The following is a 22015-nucleotide window of genomic DNA, read 5'->3' on the forward strand; positions in this document are numbered from 1 at the left end:
ATAGAATATCTTATTACAACTGTAATGCGAAAACTGATGCAATATTGCAACAGTCTTTTACTTTGAATACACTTGCGTATTTTCAAAATAAACATCTTATTGTCAAAATAAATGTCGGGTTATAGAATATATATTTAGAATAAATCATTCTGCTTTAAACTACGATAAGATACAACATTTTATTGATAAATTATCTTGAGAATAACAGTTCAGCAAGATTTATTTATCCGAAGTAAAATTTAACCCCGAGGCGCAGCGACACAACAACATATTTATTAATTCGCAATAGAAAATAGTTCTCCGATAACTTATTCATTTCTCTTCAGTTTATTAATATATGCAACTTGTGACATCAGAATATGATTTAGTGTAGCATTTTGAAATTTTAAGTGTGGTTATTTCAATTAAACATTGTTTTTTCAGTCTCGCGGAGTAATATAACATTGGCCAGGAATTCCCAGAAAGGCAAGTTTACGTCAGTTTCACCCATGTCGCCACAGAGAAAAGAATACGAAATTACCCAAGTGCTATCGTTGCCGATATGAGTGTTTAACACCACCGCCCACGCGCCTTGCGCGCAGTACAACTTAATAATGATGGCGTAAGTATATTTGTATGGAAATTGCCTTATTAAATCTAAGGATAATTGTATCTTAGCGCAAAACCTAAGTATTGCACCACAGCTGTAGCCTGCCCTCTCTTGGCCGCTAGTCACGAGCAATTTGGAAACCTGTTATTTTGACATATCTGAGGGGGGGAGGGGGAGGGAGGGAAAGTACGAGCAGCTTGTCTTCATAGACAATTACTTGTTAATGTGTCTAAATTAGAACAGTATTATGCATTAATGGACTGAGTAGACAAGCTTATTTAAAATAATTTAGGTCATTGCCCTAAACTTGTGTATCCTTACTACTGTAAGAGACATTCAAGCTTTTACTTATGGACCGATTGATTTATTAGTAGTTATCTGGCATCCTGACATCTAAGGTTATGAACAGAATCACTAGCAGATTTTGTAGAATGTAATTTCTGCAACATATCCTAAAATAGCATGAGTTATGAACCTAACCTCAGACCCTTTGTACATCAACGGCCAGTTCCTCTCGTGTGCCTAAAAGATGGTCATCGACTAACCTAACCTACAAGTCATGCCCTTACTTATTTAACAGGGCCATTAGAACCCTTACACTGTTGTATTTTATGTCGGCCGTCATCATACATCCCCATAACCTCTTTAGCTGTCTGTCCCGGTACTTTTACTGACTGGCTGTTGAAATGCTTTGTGTTTCCTTTTACATACATTTCTGTGTGGTATTTTACATGATCACCCTCATCTTGGGTTAATTTTTTTCAAATGGAGGCATACTTTCCCTCAACAACAATGCTTCATGGGCTATTTCAGATTTATGATTTTTTCGTTGTCAGAAATCTTTAAAGTACGTGCAACGTGGGTCCAAAGAGTAATTCCTACCTTTCACTGATGGCATTCGCTTTCTTTTTGGAGTAAATAATAAAGAAGCTAACCTGTGAAGGAAGAGCCCCCTAAAAGGCTAATGAAAGTGGTCATGAAACAGCTTCGACCACAGTACTACATAATTTGATATACGAAGATTGCTTAGTTTAATTATAGTCCTAAGACCAAATGTCCGTCACTGTATTCGTTTTTCATTGTCAATATGCCTTGGGCTTGCATATAATGTTGTGTTATTCAAAGTAGTTTTCTTTTCTGTAAATATCCATTTACAGTTTGTTTACCTTATATGCATGTGAATAGCTTATTTTTCCATGTCATACTGAACACACTAGTTGCATAAATTCTGCTGGGTGTTTAGGCAACCAACTGTTGAGCCTATTTAGATTCTAGCTTACATATATTAAGAGGAACTATTCTTATATAACTTTTCCATAAAGATGAATATTTTGTATATAAAAGCAACTTGTGGACTGGAGGTAGATTACATACAGTATATCCCTACAACTGAAAGTAAAGAATTTAGATGACTTGTAAATGATTACCAATTATATTGCTTTTGGAATTACCATTTCACTTAGTAACCTGCCACTAAATCTTCTGAAAACAATATTCTAAACCTTTATTTCTTGTTCATGGAAACATCAACCACTTCTAGAGTTTTAAACTTGTTTGGTGGAACTTGTATCCCTTCAGGTTTCAACATCCAGCAGATCTTTGTGGCATACACTTGACATGTGTAGGCTATCACTTGCTTAGTCTTAACACTATGGATGATGATATAAGGATTAGTTTGACTTTGATAGGAAATTTATTGTGGAAGACAGAATTCACTTCCTGCAGAGGTTGATGTATGAGCATCATACATTTTTTTATTTCTATTCAAAACAAACCTTTTAAGGATTGGTAATATATTAAAATAAATCTCATATTTTCATTTAAAAAGGTTTCTACAAGATTTAAAGTATCCATGGTCTTCACATAGGTTGTTTTCCTCAATCTTTATCATGAATATTTTATGTAGATTTGATTTAAAGCAGTAAGACATTGAGTTAGTGTTTACACCTTCTGGTCTGTACTCAGCCTTCCTGAGTTGCTATTAGGGCTTTATCTTGATTTCTTCAGAATTCAAAGACTGCTTTTCAAGATGTCAAAGGTTACCCATTAGTACCAGCTGCTCCCTTTGGTGGTTGGTGCTGTAAGTACACTGTAAGCATTACTAAAGGCGCTCTATTTCCATCAGAACTAGCTGTAGTTGCTGTACAGGAGGTCTTCGAGTTCCAAATGAAATTCAATTTTATGATGTGTCATAAGTCATTTATATACATGCATACTGTATATATATAATATACTTTAAAATAGAAAACAATTCATAAATTTTTGTACCCTTTACAGTAGTGAACCTATACTAATAAAGTACTAGTAGACATTAATACATGCAGTACAGTGTAACAATTCCTCATCTATATTGCCGTGGTTGGCCTATTAGGCTGCCCCCGTGTGGAGTTACAGGCTTATTGGGAGGATGAGATGCTAGAAGAGGTGCTGGAGAAGCAGCAGAGGTAGAAGGTTGAGGTTCAGGTATAGACTTCTAACTTTTTGAAATACATACTGTACTCAAGTTTGTTTGCCGGGATTGCATCTTCTTCTCTTCCAAGATCTTGTCACATCTCGAGGCATCCATGACCCTCCTGGAGACCTTCATAAACCTATCCATGCTGTGATCCTGTTACTCGAACTTTGCCATTGCCCCCTTTAGCATGGCAAAACCTCTTGCTAAAGCCTTGGCTGTAAATATCATGGCTTTTGGTATAGGAATGTTTTCATTCCTCTTCTGTAATCATCTGGCTCTACAGCTCAATAAGGTCCTCAACAGATAAGACAACAACTCTCCACGAGATGCCATCTTGGTGACATTACTAGTATTCACCTCAAGATCCACTGCTTACTAAGGTCAATAACCTTCTTGGTGACATACCTCAACCGTCTCCTCAAAGCCAAAGATATCATTAACAAACTGGGGCAAAACTACTTCCAAATACTTTCAAGTTGGTTTGCTTCACCTCGTTCTAAACTTCAGCAATGTTCTTGGTGGTATCTCAGATGTTGTAAGATTAACATAATATCTTGAGGGTTATGTCCTGCTCCATCTCTGTTGCCTCTAAAGCCCTAGTAATTGGCATACAGAGGTACTATGCCTTGGAGAAAGCAATTGCAGTTGGGTCCATATTGTGTAACAGGGAATTAGTGTTGTGGTAAGTAAACCATCTTGACATGGGGATGGAAGTCAGCCAAGTTGGCAGGGGGACCAGGGGCATTGTCCAGCTATAGTAGCACCTTGGTGAGTAGGCCCTTGGCATAACACAAGCTCAACCTCAGGCACAAAGTGGTTTAAAAACGAGTCCTCAAATAACAGGAGGATGCCTTCTTATTATACTTCCATGTGATAGGTAGCTAACTCTTCCAAGCACCCGAGTCTCCTGGGACACTCTGCCTGACACGCAAGCATCGGCTGGAGGTTGCAGTCCCCAGAAGCATAATCCATAAGAAGCGGTCACTCTCCTTTGTGTCCTGGTGGTGTCTTAGTGATGCAGGTTCGGGTTGACAATATACTTCCTAAATAACCCTGTCTCATCCACATTGAAGACCTGTTCAACACAAAACCCACCTTCCCTAATAATCCCAGCTAACGCATCAAGGAATTCACTTGGTGCTTCATTATCAACAATAGCAGTTTCACCTTGCACCATAAAGTTGTGCAAATTGGCCCAATCCCTAAATCTTAGAAACTACCCCTTACTGGACACAAACTCCTGACTCTCACTCCCTTGCCCCCTTTGACTTTTCAGGGTCTCGAGCAAATGCTTATAAAAAAGCAACAATATTAAGATTTACAGAACTGTTGGAGGGAGTTGATTGAAGTTATCCATTCTCCAAGTTTAGATAACCATTCCTTCTATTAATAATAAACCTTCATTGGGCACCTTTTTCAGCAAACAAGCAAGCAGATTTAGCATAAAGTGTTATATCCTTTATTTACTCAGTACTTCAGTTTGGGATACATTTTATTTTAGTGAGATATTTTATTTTCTGAATGAAGACGTGAAATTCCATAAAGTTTGAGAATGTCGTAGTTTTTACCAATCTATTTTCAACTTTACTCCATCACGCACTAGTAAGGCACCGCGAGACACAGGAACACAGAGGGAAAGGGTAGGAAATGGTATGGAAAGAGCACAATGGGACTGCGTGAGACACAAAGGGTCGCACTGGATAAGGAGAGCGTGTCGAGATGTTCTTGCGACGCGACCAGAAAACTTATTGGAGATTGAGACCTGAGCAAGCATGCTCTCTGACCCAGGGTCCCCTCGTGGCGCATATCACTCTGCCAGAGGTTACCCCACATAGAAAACGGGAGTAGGGTAAACTACACAAAATTCTGGTCGGTGGGGAGGAGATCCCAGATACTCCTAAGAAAGTAGTTCAAGGTAAGTACTGTTAGGAAAAATACAAATTACTTAAAATTTGTGCTTTCTATTAGTACAATTGCAGTTGTTGCTCTTGAACCTCATGTGATTCACATTTGGTTGTCCATAGAGGAGAAAATGAGAAAGGAATAAAATTTAAAGGGTACAAGTAATTATGGTCGTATGACTACAATAGGGCCTAGATTATCAAACGACTGGACAGGCTGAATTTTTACTGATCATGTGCTGTGTTAAATCTCTCTTGAAATCGTAGATTTGGGGACTTCCTTGGTTGTCACAAGAAATCTGAGAAAGATAGCGCCTGAAACTCATCAAGAATGTGGTATTACTTCCAGCAATGATGATGCCTTTGATTAAAGGTACAGGAGGCGAGTATCATGTCCAAGTCGATGTTTTGAAGTTTTCCAACAAGAGGAACTCTTTCGCTGAAGTTTTTCTTGTTTTAATACAATTGTTTCAAAATCTTCTTTATGACTGGGAATAGGGATTCCATGTCTGTGATAGTGCTTCTTCAGCAATTTTCCAGTTGTAATTGTGAGTGAAACTTGAAGCATTAGGTGAGGAACCAATATTTCCTTGAAGACCAGGTGTCTGATCACCTGCCAATGCCAAATTATTCAAGGCAAGAAACTGTATCTTGGAAAGATACAAACTCCTATTGCATCTCTCATGATTCCCAAATGTGTTGGGTATGCAGAGGTTAAGTTTAGATTTTTACCAGTTTACCCAAGATAAGACCCAGATTGAGGGGAGTGACAAAAGGGACAGCACAACATCTTTTTGAAGCTATGACTATCCAATCATTGACCCAAGTCATGGCTAATGACAAAGGTCTGTTGGTGACCTGAGATACAGATCAAGGCATAGGTTACAGAACTGGAATAACTTTCATTCCCACAAAAGCTAAATGAATTTGTTTTTGCACAGGTAATAGAGGTGAGCTAGATATCCTTCAGGTCTGGTGAGGCAAAGAAATCTCCTTTAAGGTTTGTTCAAGAGCAGCAGAGGCAAATGGCAGGTCAAATGATCAGTGCCTATCCTTTCGACAACTTAGTTATGGCTAATAGAACTTAGGATGTGGCTGCTATCATTCAAAACGGCACTGCCATTACCAAGGACCCATCCCTTTGAATAAAGAAAAAGTAGCCCCTCCATATATAACTACTTATAGCAGTCAAACATGAAAAAGGTCCATGTCAGTAAATGTATTGTGAGCTTTGGATAAACATCCTTTGGGAGTGTAGAATTGGTGGAGATTTAATCTAACAAAGAGACTGCATCAAGGCTCCATTGGAGAAATCAAAGTTACCTAAAGAATAAACTGAGGATGCAGGAGTTCACAAGCCTTATTTGCAAGTAGAAAAGTGCCAAAAGTAGCAATAACCTAAAGAAGAATAACTTGAATCCCCTCTATGATGATGTGAGGGAATTGCTACTGTGGCATCTTGAAGAACAAGCAATGTTGCTTATGGAAACAGAAGCAACCAGGATTAGATGCGATGACAAGGGCCATCCTGTTGGCTGTTTCTGGAGATAAATTTTGTGATCCTGAAATGTTTCAAAGTCCCACTAAGAGGATTGATATGCACTGAACAGAATGGCAACAAGAACAGGCTTTCAGCTAACTCATGAAGACTAAAAAATACAATATTTGTAAAGTATGCCTGGGAAATAATATGTATGCACAGATGAAAAGAGGCCTAAAATTGGCATCAGTATTGTGAAATGGCACAATGTAATCTTCAAAGAACTATATGTATACAGTAATGAAAAGGTTCATTGTATTGTGACAAGTTGAAGCTGCACTAAAAGCAACATTATGAAACTTAAGGGTATGAGCATTTATGCCATCTTCAATAGTATGTGTTGGCGCAACAGGAATCTGTTGGATAAAGTAAGACAATATAAAGAAAAAGGATTAATGGGATTGTTTTGTGAACAAAGACATGAAGATTTATTAGCTTATTCCTGTGTTGTCGTCTTAGAGTCATGATATTGGCTCTTGCAAAGCAGCCTTCTAATAGATACTGTACAATTCTTTATATTCAATGTTAAAAAAGGGATAGTGGGAAATTGATGGAGGAATAGGTGTAATTCATAGTGATTATTATAGTGAGGTATACATCTATGGATTTGTTTTACAGTATTGCATAATAGTTTATGAATTAACTTTACTAAAGAATTGCTTTTTTTATATTAGCGTGCATGATTTCTTTGGTGCTGAAGGTTTATTTTACCATAGCTTTTTAAGTTGTCTAAATGGAAGGTGTGATTAGATCAAATAGAAGGTGAATTACCTGTTGAGGATTTATTAGTTCTAGATCTCTATTTGTTAAGGCCTTTAATGTTTTAAGTGGTAAGATTTTATATTTAATATCCATAATTCAACATTAAAATCTGAAAACTTGTGCTTTTTTTTCAGGTTTCCTTCAAGTACCTTGGTGACCTCACCAGCTAGATACGGATCACAAAGTAGATCAACCCTCTATTATGATGGAGTGCAACTGGAATTCATCCAGCCTCCCATGGCTTGCCAGGGATGAGCCGGATTTTCCCTTAGGGGCCAAAGACGCATCTTACCTGCCTTCTGCCACAAACATTGAATTTAAACATGACATCTATGGTGAGTCTTTTTGCAGAGTTTATCTTTTTTTTTTTCTTTTTTTTTTTTTAAATCAGCCATTTTCATGTTTGCATTTATGCCTTGGATTGTGTTATTTATTTTGTCCTGTAATTTTGCAATGTCAATAAAAAATGGCAAATTTATTTTTGTCCAGTAATCTTGCAATGTCAATAAGAAATGGCAAAGTAGATTTATGGTCTATATTTAGAGATACTGCCTCAGTAGTAGAGGTCACAAACGTGGTCTTGATTCCCCGATGTTTGTTTACAAGAGCACGCTCTCCAGTTACTCCAAAATTATGCAGTCCTGCAGCTCTCCTCTTCTTGTACAATAATTAGGTTCTTTAGATGAAGGGAAAGCAAAAAAATGTCAAGATATGTTAAGCAAGGGGGGAGGGGTTGTGAAGAAAATTATCTTGGTTTTCTCGCTAAAACAACCTGGAACTAACATTGTCAACCTAACAGAAGTCATAATGCCAGCGTACATAAACAAGTTTGTGGTGCCAGAGTACATTTGATATATAATCAAAATACAGTATATACTAAATTAAAAATGGAATAATTACTCAAGTGTCCATAAAATGTACAATTCACAAGTACGGTAGTGACACTTTTGAGTAATTACTCCATTTTTACTTCAGTATATATTTTGAATTTACGGTACATCAAATGTATGCAGGCATCACAAACTACTGTTTATGTACACTGGCATCACTTCTGTTAGGTTGACTATGTTAACGAGTCAGTTCCAGGTCGTTTAGTAAGGAAACCAAGCTAGTTTTTTTATAACCCCTCCCCCTCTTGCTCAACATATCTTGCCATTTTCTACTTTACCCAATTTAAAGAACCTCCTAATTACTGTACAAGAAGAGAGTTGCAGGACTGCATAATTTTGGAGTAAACAGAGAGCGCGCTCTTGTAAACAAATAATGATTTCCCCACCATCATGAAGCCCACTTACATGATAATGTAAAATGTACTCGGCTATGTGTGTGCCTTTTAAACCCTAGTTACCTCCTTATATTGATGTTTTTCTTTTAATTGTTCCATAACTTCTTTTGTGTATTCACTTGGCCAGTCCTCACTGTAAAGTGTAGTTGTTCCTGCATAAATAGAAATCTTCGTAATTTAAAAGGAAATTGAATAAATTCCAGTTGGAATTTGGCAGTTAAAAATTTTATCGAGGTGTTGGCAATAGCCAGTAAAGTCAATTCTTTTTAGCCAGGCAGATTTGTACTGACTCACAGGGGGTGCCCTTTTAGCTCGGAAAAGTTTCCTGATCACTGATTGGTTAGAATTATCTTGTCCAACCAATCAGCGATCAGGAAACTTTTCTGAGCTAAAAGGGCACCGCTGCGAGTCTGCAAATCTGCCTCGCCAAAAAAATGGACTATAGTTAGCAACAGGAGAAGGGAAGGCTGACCCCTTCTGCCGGTACACAAGTTGATTTGACTTTGCCACCGAATGGCAGACATGCTGACAGCATTTTTGCTAATTTGGCTTTTAAAATTTTCTCATTTTCAATTATTAACTTGGACACTTGTTTCCATTGACAACACTGTGCTACGCCTTTTATTTGGATTTAATTCCACAAAGGGATTAAGATTCACCATCATCTAGCATTATCCTTGGGTCTGAACTCAAGTGGCCAGATTATATTAGTCCCATGAGTAAGACTTCCATGTTTTTCCAATCCCATAGAAGGTCGTAAGAAGATGGTATAGGAAGGAACAAACTCTACTTCCCAAGGGTAGTTTGTATCCTTCATTTGATGCGCAAGCTTGCGAGCCTTATATCTCTGGGTGCACTGGGGTTTTGGATTATGAATCATTGCCTACTGATCAACACGTTGCTTCATGCTCACAGAACCTTTTCCAATTAGATTGGAAGCCCTGCTTGCCAAACCTTGTCTGTGTTCAGCATGCTCCTAATACACACTTTCACTAGCATGCTAAACATTAACGAGCCTGTGACAAACACACGCAACAGCACACTTAACAAGTGTCAGACTTCATGGGATCCTTTGGATTCGTGAGCGCTCTCCCCAAGGAGGAAGAATTCCTTATGTCTGGAATGTTCGCATTTACATGTGCTCCTTCTATTATCACAAAATCAGTGATGGTGTAAGATGGGTCATTTGGAGCACTTGCCTTCTTAGACTGACAGGATAACTGATGAAGACATGCACCAGGGCACAATTTCCACACACATTCAGTCTTTTTGTGACATTAGGTAAACTGAGGGAACTAAAGTACAAGCATCTGTTCATACCTTAAAGTCCCTCGGTCTCAGGCACATAGTCAGCTGACTTTGTATACAATGCCAGTCAGAAGAAAACGGGGCGCTGGGCTTCCTTTCCCCCTGTTGGATGGTTAGTCCTATAAGACTGATCGAGCGGAGTTTCATATAATTCTCATCGTTTTTCTACCCGTGGAAGAAACTGTTGGCCAATCCTTCACCAACGCGAATCTTTTATTGATCACGCATTCTATTGGGATCTCCATGTCGCCAGTTCATCATGCTCACATAAGAGCATTATACTTACACAATCAAAAGCTGTTGCTCAGGTCATAATCGATTGCACACCCTCTTGCCTGCCTAATTTAGAGCAGTCTCATGCTGGCGCTCCCCTATATTTTCATCCTTGTTTACCAGTCGGCTTGCAAGCCTTTAATCTTGTTGCGCCCTTCCCATTTACTCCGGATTTACATAGGATGAATAACAAACACACGCAAGCACACCAATTTTGCATGTTTTCAACATATTCCAATGATGAGAGTTGCTAAACACGGAAAGTGCTCTGGCGAGATTGACTGTACTTAGGCATTGTTGATCAAGATAAATCTCCCATATTGAAAAATACTGATTGTCACCATTCAAGGTTCACAACGGTTGGCCCGTTGAGAGCACGGAAGCATCTTTGGAGCATTTTTCGTCTAGTCATCCACCTTCAACCCATTTACTATAGGTGTTGACCTCTCAGAGGACCCTTGTTCACTCCTTTTGAAGGTATCCAAAAAAGGAGAGACAAGACTTCAAAAGAATGCCAAGAGATTGACTGACTATCCTAGATGTGTTTGTAGACGAAATCTTGACAATTTTCATGTTCGCCACCTAGTAGGCAAGGCGTTCCTCAGCCAAAGGCAAAATTTCGCCCACAAGACCTTTTAGCACCCTAAATAGGGAGATTAGAGATAAATTTTACTCCCCAATCCTCTACAGTGCATGCAAAAAGACTGCAAGCAATACAATTCCTTTCCAGAGAGGAGCGCCTTCTCCCGGGCTGAGGACTTCCCCACCTCTGTAGGACAGGTGCCACAGGCAGCTAGTCTGGAATATGCAGTCAGTCTCTTCCTTTTTAAAGGGCTTGTCCATGATCAGGAGGGTTAACAAGCTTGGCAAAGCCCTTAGTTTGCCGATAATGTAAATGAAAGTGGTAATAGACAGACTGCCATGCTTCCCATAGATTGAGCCACTTGACTAAAACCTCTATGTCAGTGCTAACTAGGAAGCATTCGACAAGGTTAGTGTGCAGGTATTGGCTCTGAAAGATTCCTTGTAAGTGAGTTAATCACCTACAATAATATCACCAGCTTTTCTGAAGTGGAGGCACTATTTTGCAATATAGGACTCTCATCCCTCTCCTCTGCCTGGGGTCCCTACTCTCCACCAGTTGGGGGATACCTGGCAGAGAAATGCATGTTGTAGCAATTTCATGGCTTTCCTCCTCCCCTTATTCCAAGTAAACATGACCCCAGAACTATGCCATGGAAGTCTCTAAAGCAGAGGAAAAGTTAGGAGAGGCCCTTGATCACAGTAGGGCCAGAAATTCCCCCACTTGAGCACCAGTGGGGGATACCTGGCAGACATGGATGAGATCGCAATATCATGGTTTTCCTCCTCCCCTTATTCCAGCTCTGACAATGTGGTCTAACTATCTACCAGAAATGAAGAAAGATCTTACCCTTCAGTCGGAGGTGTGGACTAAGCTGCTAAAGGGCACTCTAGAAGTCTAAGACGACTTTCGGGCTTCTTCAGCTTTTTTATATGTCTAGAATGAGTACCTGTAATAGATCTCTCAGCTCTGAACAAGTTCAGCTATTGGATTCAATGCAGAAGGAAAATACCTTGAACAGTCAGACACGCTTTAAGGAAGAACAATGATTTCACTTGATCGCAAGGACACCTACTTCAAGATCACTGTGAAATGTTTTAAGAAAATTTTTAAACCTTGTCCTAGGGAGCAAAGTCTAACTCAAGTGTTTTGCTTCTGGTTGTCCATGGCGTCCCAGGTATTCACTTGGATGTTCACATTGGTGTCAGCATATGTCCCTAGCAGAGTAATTCATCTGATCGGGTACATGAGACAACTGGCTAATATTGGCGGACTCAGAGTACCAACTTGTCATCCTCGGGACAGGCTCCTCTCGTTTTGTTGTAGTCTGGGGGGTCGTTGTAAATTTTGAGAAATCTAAGCCTTTTCCTAAGTAAAGAATGATATACCTGGGCGTGGACTTACACAGTAGCAAGGAAAGTCTATCCATCCCAAGACAAGGTAACCTAGCATAGGGAAGCAGCTCTCCCCTTCCTTCATTGGTCATAGGTGTCATGAAAATAATGGCTTTGGCTTCTAGGCCACCCAACCTCACTGGAAAATCTTGTTCCTCACAGTCACCTCCAAGATACTGGTCACAAGCAACAGATTCCGCTTGAGCTATAGGACTAATTGAGCCCTTTTCTGATCTTCTTTGGTGGCTATATGACGACAATATACAAAGGGGATCTCCCATAGAGTGTACCCACTCTTGATCTCCATTTGTTTACTGATGTGATTAAGAAAGGGTGAGCGGTTTTCTTATGTGTTAAAGAGAGGGTGGGGCCCCATCCCAAGGACCATCTAATGTCGAGACTGTGATGACTGAAGGACAAATCTCTTCACATCAATATTTTGAAGTTGAAGGCAGCCTGTCTAGCCTTACAACATTTCCTGCTTCTTCTGACCAGGCACTCTGTTACACTGATGAACAACAATGCAACCGTAGTGACATATCAACAAAGGAGGTGTCATGGTATAAGCATTTCTGCCAGCTATCTGGGCAGTCCGCAATGTTATATTCCTCTCAGCCCAGTTGATTCCCTGCAAAAGGAACGTCATAGTGGACAGGTTGAGTCACCAGAATCAGTTGGTTAATTCAGAATGGTCTTTACATTCCCGAGTAGCAACGAGGGTCATGATAGACATGTTCACCACAAGCCTCAACAAGAAATTATTGCTTACCAGTGCCAGACCCTCTAGCAGCACTCAAGGACGGGTTCCAGCATCCCTGGCATGACTTTAGCATCTACTGTATGGCTCTACCTTTTTGTCTTCTTCAAAAGGTAATAAAGTGTTATCATCCTAAGATCTGAAGTGGACTTGAGTAGAATGGTACCCGGACCTTCCACCCCTACTAGTAGACTCCAAGAGAGGTCCCACATTGCCACAACCTCCTTCGTCAACACAACTGCAGGGGTTCCACAATTTGGTGAAGTTTCTTGTCACTTCACGGACAGAGGTTATCCAGCACCTCTTCCGATACTTTAGAAAATGCCTCTTCTGATGTTCAACAATATAAGATGCCCATCTTCTGTGGTTACGGCTTTGTTAGGATTACTTCCCCTCTTGTAGCCTCTATTTTGCTTGCAGCAGATTTTCTGGCACTAAATGGAAAACTGCTCCTCAGTCTTAGTAGTAAATGGGCAACTTTCAGCTATGAGCCATGTTCTGAGATTGAGAACCGTGGATATTTCCTCCTCTTGAGAATTATTCATGCTCATTAGAAGCATAAAATGGACATGTTTCCCCTTGTTAGATGTGACTTCCAGCCTGGGATGTGACCAAGGTGTTGCTGTCCTTGGAGCTCCATATGAACCTTCGATTTTTCTCCTTGTTACGGGCCTTATCCTAAAAATAGACTTTTTTCCGTGCTTTCATTTCAAATAAATTACATGGACTCGTATTTATTCTCTCACTCTGAGGACTGGAGACGGGTCTTCTGTAGCAAAACTCAAAATTCTTCATTTACAGTGTCTTTGCTTAGTAAGTAACTAATTATCTGGATAAATCAATTAATGAAGTAATGAGTTGTTTTGGTGTCCCATAAGGGGACAAAGGCATTTCTTCCTTTAAAGAACCCAGACTGCCAGGCTTAGGTTACGGAAGCTATCCTGGAGCATTGGTAGGGGAAAAGTCACCAAAAACAGTCCTTTTGGCTCCTGAGACTATCAATTGAGCCTTATGCCCCAGATCCCCCGGTATATGAGACCAGGCTAGGGTGCACAGCATTGAGATCAGAGGAGTTGGCGCTATCGGTCTTCAAGAAAAATTTTTGTGGCTCAAATTTTATAAGCTGAAGTATGGAACTGTCAGACCACCTTTACTGTGCAATATTTTTGGAAATGCACTTAGAAGCACAAGGTGCTGTGGTTGCTGCTCACCAAGTCGTGTTCAGACCTTAGCTCCTTTACAGCCCCAAAAGTATCACATCTAAGATGATGATTTCAGCATAACCCTGGGATGAGCGAGTGTGTCAGACCCTTTCCTTGTGGTATAGCTGTTGAACCTCATAGAGCTGGATGGACAATGATTCAGGTAAAACACCACTGAAAGTTAGCAGCATTTCTAGTTCTTTTGAAATAGCAGTGATATTCCACCATCCTCCTAGGGAGTGGTTTTGCTGTACTTATCACTCACACTATTCTAAGCAAGAGCTATTTTATTGTACAACAGCCTTGATTGCCTAGATCGTTAGCATTACAGTGCTCATGACCCTGGTTTGTGATGGGTTTAGGATGCTATAATCCACACCTTTTTAGGTCCGAGCATAGCTATCCAGGGATTTTAGCCATCCATTTTGGAATTATGGACTTCCATCTACCTACGAATGAGTCTCTCATTAAAGGATAAAGGGTTGTATTTGTGTAGGAACAATTCACAAATTTTAAAAGTAATTTGTATTTTTTCTTATTATACAAACCTGAGTCCTTTAACTCAACTTCCTGTCTTCACCTTCCCCCCTAAAATCGTAGACACAGTCAAAGTGACTGTTGCAGTGTATAGGCCAGAGGGGGCATCCTCTCCACCGGCTATTGCCAATGCCTTGTTATAAGTTTTAACTGCTGAGTTTCATAAATCAATTCTTATATTAAAGGACTAAGGTGTGTATAGTTAGGAAAAAAGGGATTTTGATGAAGGAAAAATCTATTTCTGGGCTCGAGCTGTGTCGCCCAGTGAAATGCTCCCATAGCACCATTTTTAAGGCATAGTTATTGCTAAATATACCAGAGAAAAAAGGATGCATGGAATGCCAGAAACTTTTTCTAGTATCTATTGCCAAAGCTGGTTCTTGAAGCATTTATGTACGAGTATAGTATTGGGGAAATATTTAGACAAAAAATGTTCCAGTGTTTTAAGTCCTTAATCACACACATTTGCTGCTTTGTTGGAATGCAAAGATTCTGGCATAACCTCTTTGTGTTATGGATGTTCAAAGCCATGACTTGAATAGTTTGGGTGATTCCATTTGCATGAAAGATTGTTCATGTTTACTGTGTATCATCATGTCTTCAATCACTGCACTTGCATATCTGCTAAAATTTAGCTCTTTACACTATATTTACACTACATCTGCTTATTTACCTCCCTTGAGAATGCTGAGAAATTCTTGTGCCAGGTTTTGTTTCTTGTAATTGTTTGCAAGTACAAAATCTTTTCAGTGTAGTTTATTAGCCAATCTTACACTGTGCATCATTCTGCCCTTAGCTTGTCTCCACCTTTTTTTTTTTTTTTTTTTTTTTTTTTTTTCTTTTTTTTTTTTTTTTTTTTTTTGCTTACCAAGCCAAAGCTGACAAGGTCAACTTAATCTGAAAACAAGGTATTAACGTCCTCTCAGATTCAGGCAGCAATTTAGTTTTTGCTAGGTTTGTGCATGATTTTTGGAGGGGTGTATCTCTCATTTTTTGTTATAGATTTCTTTCTCATGAAACAAATAAGCATACTCATATATTGGCTCTGCTTTGCATTCAGGAGCAATAGTTACCATCATATTAAGCACTAAAATTGGTCCAGCATATTAAGCACTAAAATTGGTCAAACTACTATTTCCCCTTCCCTGGTGTTATGCAAATGAATATTACAGTCGGGAGGATTTGAGAAGAATCATATACCTGGCCAATCCTGATTGCCAGCTCTGTTTTTGTTCCTTTGGATATTGACATGTTAGTTTTTTTTCTTGTTTCTGTATATTAAGTGAGTTATTTTATCGCAAGATATTCAAGATAATAGTTGGCCAAATTGCAAACCTAGTATGAAAATAAAAATGCTACAACCCCAAGGACTTTAATGAGAAAGATTAAATACTGCATGTAAAGATGAATTGGAATATAAAATAGATAAGTAACAAGGCCTGTCAACCTGTTCAATAGAAAAGCAGTTGTACCAAGTTTGAACTTCAGGATTTCCCTGGTTGAATGGTGGGATCATTTTCCTCAGCTTTGTAAGAGATCTCTGGTAGTTCAGATTCCAGATCTCTGCTGTTTCTGACTGTGTTGGGGTATAAATGTGTATCGTAATCATCTGTCAAGTCTGTATTCTGACAAACCAGCTAAGTAGGAATTGTCGGGTTCTTCCCAATGATAGTTGGGGGAAACCAAATATAAATGTTTACTACCTTGCTAGACAGAAAGATGGTGTTCTGCTCACCAGTTCATGACCTTATGTACTGGGATAAGGGTGGGGCATGCTTTAGATTGGGCAGTTCATGATGTATACAATTTCCATGTATCAATCATTCAGATAGTAATAGACATGTTTAGTTGGTTGCAGAACTGTATAGTGGTCTTAGTAAATGTAATTTCCCCTCAAGGGGAATGCTTCATAGATTTGTGGCCTTTACTCTTAGAAATTCCTGGGAGATTACCCTGCTCAACAAGTCTCTCTCAACCACTGCTGTTGCAATTGTCAGTTTTAAATTTCATTGAGATGTTTTCAAATCTTTTAATATTGAGAAACTTCTTGCAAATCACTTTTATGTAATGGAAATTGGATGTAGTTTGAATGTTTTTAAGAAGATTTATTTATGGACTGTGAAATGGAATGGTTTCAAAAGAACTTGTGTAATTAATTTTTTTATTACATTGACAAAGTGTAATTGAATTCCAGTCTTTTTCTAGGCATGTGGAGTGTGCTGTGAATAAAGGAATTATATATTATCAGTTTTAGGGCTAAAAAGAATTTCAAGACCAAGAACTTGCCTCTATTTTCATATACCTTCTTAAGAATGGATTGGAATTGAAGATATTTATGTATATCTTGCAAAGAGTTTTAAAAGTTTACACATGATTAAATGGAATCAATTTAGGGTGATGTGCCTTTTTTATGCAATATAAATTTTACCCTCCCATTATTTTGAAGTGTTACTTATCATTTTATTTTTATTATTATTATTATTGTTACCTGTTAAGCTACAACCCTTGTTAAAAAGCAGGATGCTATAAGCCCAAAGTGTCCAACAAGGAAAATAGCCCAGTAAAGAAAGGAAATAAACTACAAGAAGTAATGAATAATTAAAAGTAAAATATTTAGATAACTAATATTAAAATAGATCTTTCATATGTAAACTATAAAAACTTAAAAAACAAGAACAAAAATGATATAGAAGTGTGTCCGAGTGTACCCTTAAACGAGAACTCTACCCCAAAACAGTGGAAAACCATGGTACAGAGGGTATGCCACTACCCAAGACTAGAGAACGATGGTTTGAGTTTGGAGTGTCTTCATAGAAGAACTCCCTACCATAGCTAAAGAGCCTCTTCTGTCCTTGCTAAAAAGAAAGTAGCCACTGAACAATTACAGTTCACTAGTTAACGCTTGAGTTGAGAAGAATTTTTCGGCAAACTTGGTGTTATTAGGTGTATGAGGACAGAGGGGAATGTGAAAAGAATAGGCCAGACTATTTGGTGTATATGTAGGCAAATAAAAAATGAGCCGTAAGCGGAGAGGTACCTCTTGTAATACTGTCGGGCCAGTCAAATTGCCCAATAATTCTCTAGCGGTTATATCTCAATGGGTGCCTGGTGCCTTGGCCAACCTACTAAATAGTATTTATTTATTTATTTATTTTTTTTTTTTTTTGCTCTAATTTCAGCATTTTTGAATGATGCTTAAATGTCAAAACATCCAAAATTAACATTTGAAAGTATACTGTAGTGGATTGATCTCTAGATTTTTAAATATTTATCATTAATGATGATAAACAATGTACAGTTCAATATTTTCAGCAGTCATGTTCAAAACTGTTCATAATGCAAGGACCTTTTAAAGTAAGAGTGTTGAAGATGTGATTAAAGTTACAAGAACTTTCTTATTAATCCCTTGGAAACTCCTGTTTCATTCTGTGCTATTTCAGAAGGGGTCTAGGTTTGTATTTGTTATTCTTGTAGAGATAGTTTAAACCGACCCAAAGATAATCTTTGATGGGCAGCTGTCTCATGAAAGGAGGAGGCATACTTATGTGACAGCCTGCTGGGTTTATAGATCTCTATTACCAAATAGATTTCTTGGTATTCATGTCTTTCTCTCTGAGAAGGGAAACATTTCCTATAAGCTTGAAAACTTGAAAGTTTGTGAAAATTTTAAAATTTCTCTAAATGCTTTTGAAGGGCCTTTTATTTAGTAAGTGCATTTGATATACATTATTGAACTTTTCAATAAATTGAAATTTCTCCACATTCTGGAATTACTTGACATTTTTCTAAATATTCAGATGCCTGAGAAATATAAATTTAAAGTACTGTAATGAATAAAAAGTTATCCAAGTATTTTTTCTTTCTAAACTAGAATGTTGTATTTCACTAGATCAATGTACATAGTCGTTAAACCATCTTTTTATAGAGAGAGAAATAGCATTTTCTTTTTAGCATTATAACAAGCCATCTTTATTATTTTATAAACATTGTATTATGCATTTGCAGACCTACCTGACTGGATGGAAAGTCGTGACATCGTGGTTCACCCCAATGATGCCTTTTCCAACATTCCTAGACATCCGGAACAGATGGAAATTGATAGCAGTACTCAAGGTTTTGGTGGATTTCTTGATAAAGATGAAGATTATGGTCTAAGTATAAATCCAGATGACATGCTAGTACCCTTGTCAGAACTTCAGCCTGAGAAATATGCCTCTCCTAACACCATTGTGCCAGCATCCTCCAATCCAAAAGTTTCAGTGCGTGTAAGCAGAGTCAAAGTACCCAAAAAATCTATCGAATGTTCAGCAGTCCAAAATTCTACCGAGATGAATGCTTTGCAACCATACAGTTTTACCGCTTCCCAAAACCCTATGAAAGCCGAGCCAATTGGGGATTTTCAAAATTGCTCCACCGATGAACTCCTAAACGAATTGGTCAATCTTGCAAATCAAGGACCCAATCATCTTGCTAGCTTGATTGAATCTTTAGATTCATCATTAGTTCAAGCAGGGATGGATGAATTGTTGTCACAGTTACAGGAATCAGATGATGCTAATCAAGAAGTGCAAGATCCTCTTTCACCTGCTAGTGTCCCACCTTTTTCACCTGCTTGTGTCCCATCTCCCGTTCCATCTGTAGGGAGTTTATCCCCCCAGTCAACTGCTGATTATTCATTCCATCGGTTATTATCTCCAGTTTATCAATTTAATGATGCAACCCCTAAATCAGAGAATTTTACAGTAGTTTCTTCAAGTGCATCCCCTCAGTCTACTACTGATTCATTCCCTCAGTTAGTATCTCCAGTTTATCATTGTAATGATGTAAACTCTGAGGATGTCATTGTAGTATCTTCTCCCTTGCCTTTGTCACACATTGATTCCAGCCCATTAACATTTTCTCCTTATGATGAAGAGAGCTCCTCAATTGCATCTGCCGATGTTGAAGACAATCTGTCAGTTTCATCCCCAGTTGGTAAGGATGAAGAAGAATCAGCGAGTGACTATATTAAGACTGAAATGCATTCATATTCTCGTTCCCCTCGCAAAATCCGATCCAAGCGCAAAATTTCCTCTGGCTCTGCTTACCCTGAGAGTAGAAAAGAGCGCAAGAAGGAGCAAAACAAACAGGCAGCCCTTCGTTATCGTCAGAAAAAGAAGCAGGAGGATGATGAAATAATGTCCAAAATTCATGCTGAAGAGAAGAGGCAAAAACAGCTTCAGGCAAAATATACCAATTTAAAGCAAGAACTGGCTTGTTTGAAGAAGATCATGAGGGAAGTCCTCATAGCTAAAGGCACTGTCTCTCCAGATGCTTTTAAGAAAAAATAGATACATTTAGTGGCAGAAGTATAATTCTTTTTCATATTTGTAGGCAAGATGTTGCTTTGGCCCCTTTATGTGCACTTAATTTAAGAGCCTGTGTTGGATAATGTTTTCATTTAATATTTGCAAATTTTTATTGTGATGAAGGCTGCTAAAGCTGGAAGTAAATAAAAATGTTTATATTAAAGGGAAAAACTATCCAAACAAGTAAAACTTGACTAATATAGTATTGGTTTAAGAAATTTATATTTGATAAGACAAAGTATAAAATATAAATTTTAAGGATTTTTTTTTTAACTAAATAAACATAGTAGTATTTTAAACTTACCGTATGTCAGGTTTTACCCCTTATTTGTAAGTTTTTACTAAAATGTGCTCATAGAATATTTTCGTGTATCTGTAGTGATATTTAGTAGTAAATAAAAAATATTAACATCTTTTTGTTATTTTTCAAATTCCCTACCCTAAAAACTAATATGACTTCTTACACTGTTTACTCATGACAATTTTTCAAAATATTTTTTTAACATTTACGAATTACCGTTTTACACTACTGTCTCTTTCTAGTTTTGATAATTTATAATCGAATGTCTACTACCTTGTGTATTCTTAGTAAATGGATGTGGTCTGTGCTATTCCCCCAACTCAAAGTTTGCAGTGGCCATAATTGGGAATACTGTATACTACTGATTTATCTCTGCAGGAGAAGAAAAGAGATTGGTAAGTACTCATATTTCATCAAATCACTTTTCTATTTTTTCTTGGTTTCATTTACCTGACTTTATGGAATGTTTATTTAGTGATTATTGGTCATTATCCTTTCAACTGTTACGTAAAGTACATAGTAATATAAATTAGTCTTAATAACAAAGTCATTTGTAGCTCTGCCTAACAAGTATTTGTTTTATCCTGTAGTAGTTCAAGTATATGGACATTTTTAGCCTCCCTTATATCATCATCGATTGTACATACTATCAGTACTGCATATAATTCCATTTAGGAATAATCTGTCAACAATGTTGAAGTGCTTGTGCTTGCAGTAGGTTGCAAGTATAGATTGTTAACACTTCCTCAATTAGTACTTGGTTACAGTTGACAACCCAGATAAGAGCCCAATTACACACTTAGGTCTGGTTAAACTGATACTTTAATTAAGCAAGTACTGTGCAGTATTTTTTCTATATCCGTCAAGTATGCAGTGAAGTCACCTAATATATCACTGGTTCAGAGTTAATTTTAACCCCCATTTATGAAATGCCATTTAATTTCATGATCGGCTCTTGTAAGATGATTGTTTTTTATTACTATACTGTACATGGGTGTGGTATGCAGTACCTGTCGCCCATTACAGTGTAATACAATACTTAAAAATAATTACTTTACTTGTGTTGTCTGTCGACAAAGGCTTTCATCAACGCCGCAAATATTTCACATCCTAAAAGGTTATTATCCATTATTGCTTTTTATGTAATGTTTGTACCTACTTGGCTTTTTGTGAAATTCATAGTAGTCCTGTACCTATACCTACTGTATGTAGATCAGAACTTTTGACAGCTTTTAAAAAGATATGCTAATATTTTGAATGATGATATCATTACAACTCCAATGCAGTACTAACCTCTTCCGATTTTGATAAAATATGCTCACTAAGATCCTCAACAACCTAGGTTTCTTCTTGTGTATTTTCTTCAGGAAGAAGGTCCCACAGACGACTACCCTTAGGGCTGCTTAGTACGGCAGTTCAGACTTCTTCCGAGTGATGGAATTTCTCACGCTATAAAGATCAATAGCATATTAGTGACCCGAATGAAATGAGGAAATGACGTCCTGACATCCGAGTCCTCCACACCATGGAGCCTACTTCATGTTCAATCTCCAAGTTACATCAAGGTTCGATCACTGGGAGAACACAGTCGTGCTGCTCTATGACCCAGAGTTTGTCAAACCCTAAGTACACTGATTTGATCCGATCAAATGTTAAGAACAAAAATTCTTGATGCTACAATCAGATACCCTGTGTGCCATTTGAAACCCAGAGAAAAGGAATATAATTGCCTCATGCTTTGCTTGACAAGGGAATTAAGAGAGCTATGTCCACTACTGAA

At 38.1% G+C, this 22015-nt stretch overlaps 1 protein-coding gene across 1 annotated transcript; it reads left to right on the forward strand.

Moving 5' to 3' along the window:
* Positions 1-454: 454 nt before the first annotated feature.
* Positions 455-20347, forward strand: LOC137656851 (uncharacterized). The gene is made up of 3 exons (XM_068391207.1): positions 455-601; positions 7382-7582; positions 18592-20347. Exons 2-3 carry the CDS (start codon positions 7450-7452, stop codon positions 19914-19916), a joined length of 1458 nt encoding a protein of 485 aa, XP_068247308.1. The 5' UTR covers positions 455-601; positions 7382-7449; the 3' UTR covers positions 19917-20347.
* Positions 20348-22015: the final 1668 nt, after the last annotated feature.

Source organism: Palaemon carinicauda, chromosome 17 (genome assembly GCF_036898095.1).
Source record: "Palaemon carinicauda isolate YSFRI2023 chromosome 17, ASM3689809v2, whole genome shotgun sequence".
Classification (NCBI taxonomy): Eukaryota; Metazoa; Arthropoda; class Malacostraca; order Decapoda; family Palaemonidae; genus Palaemon; species Palaemon carinicauda.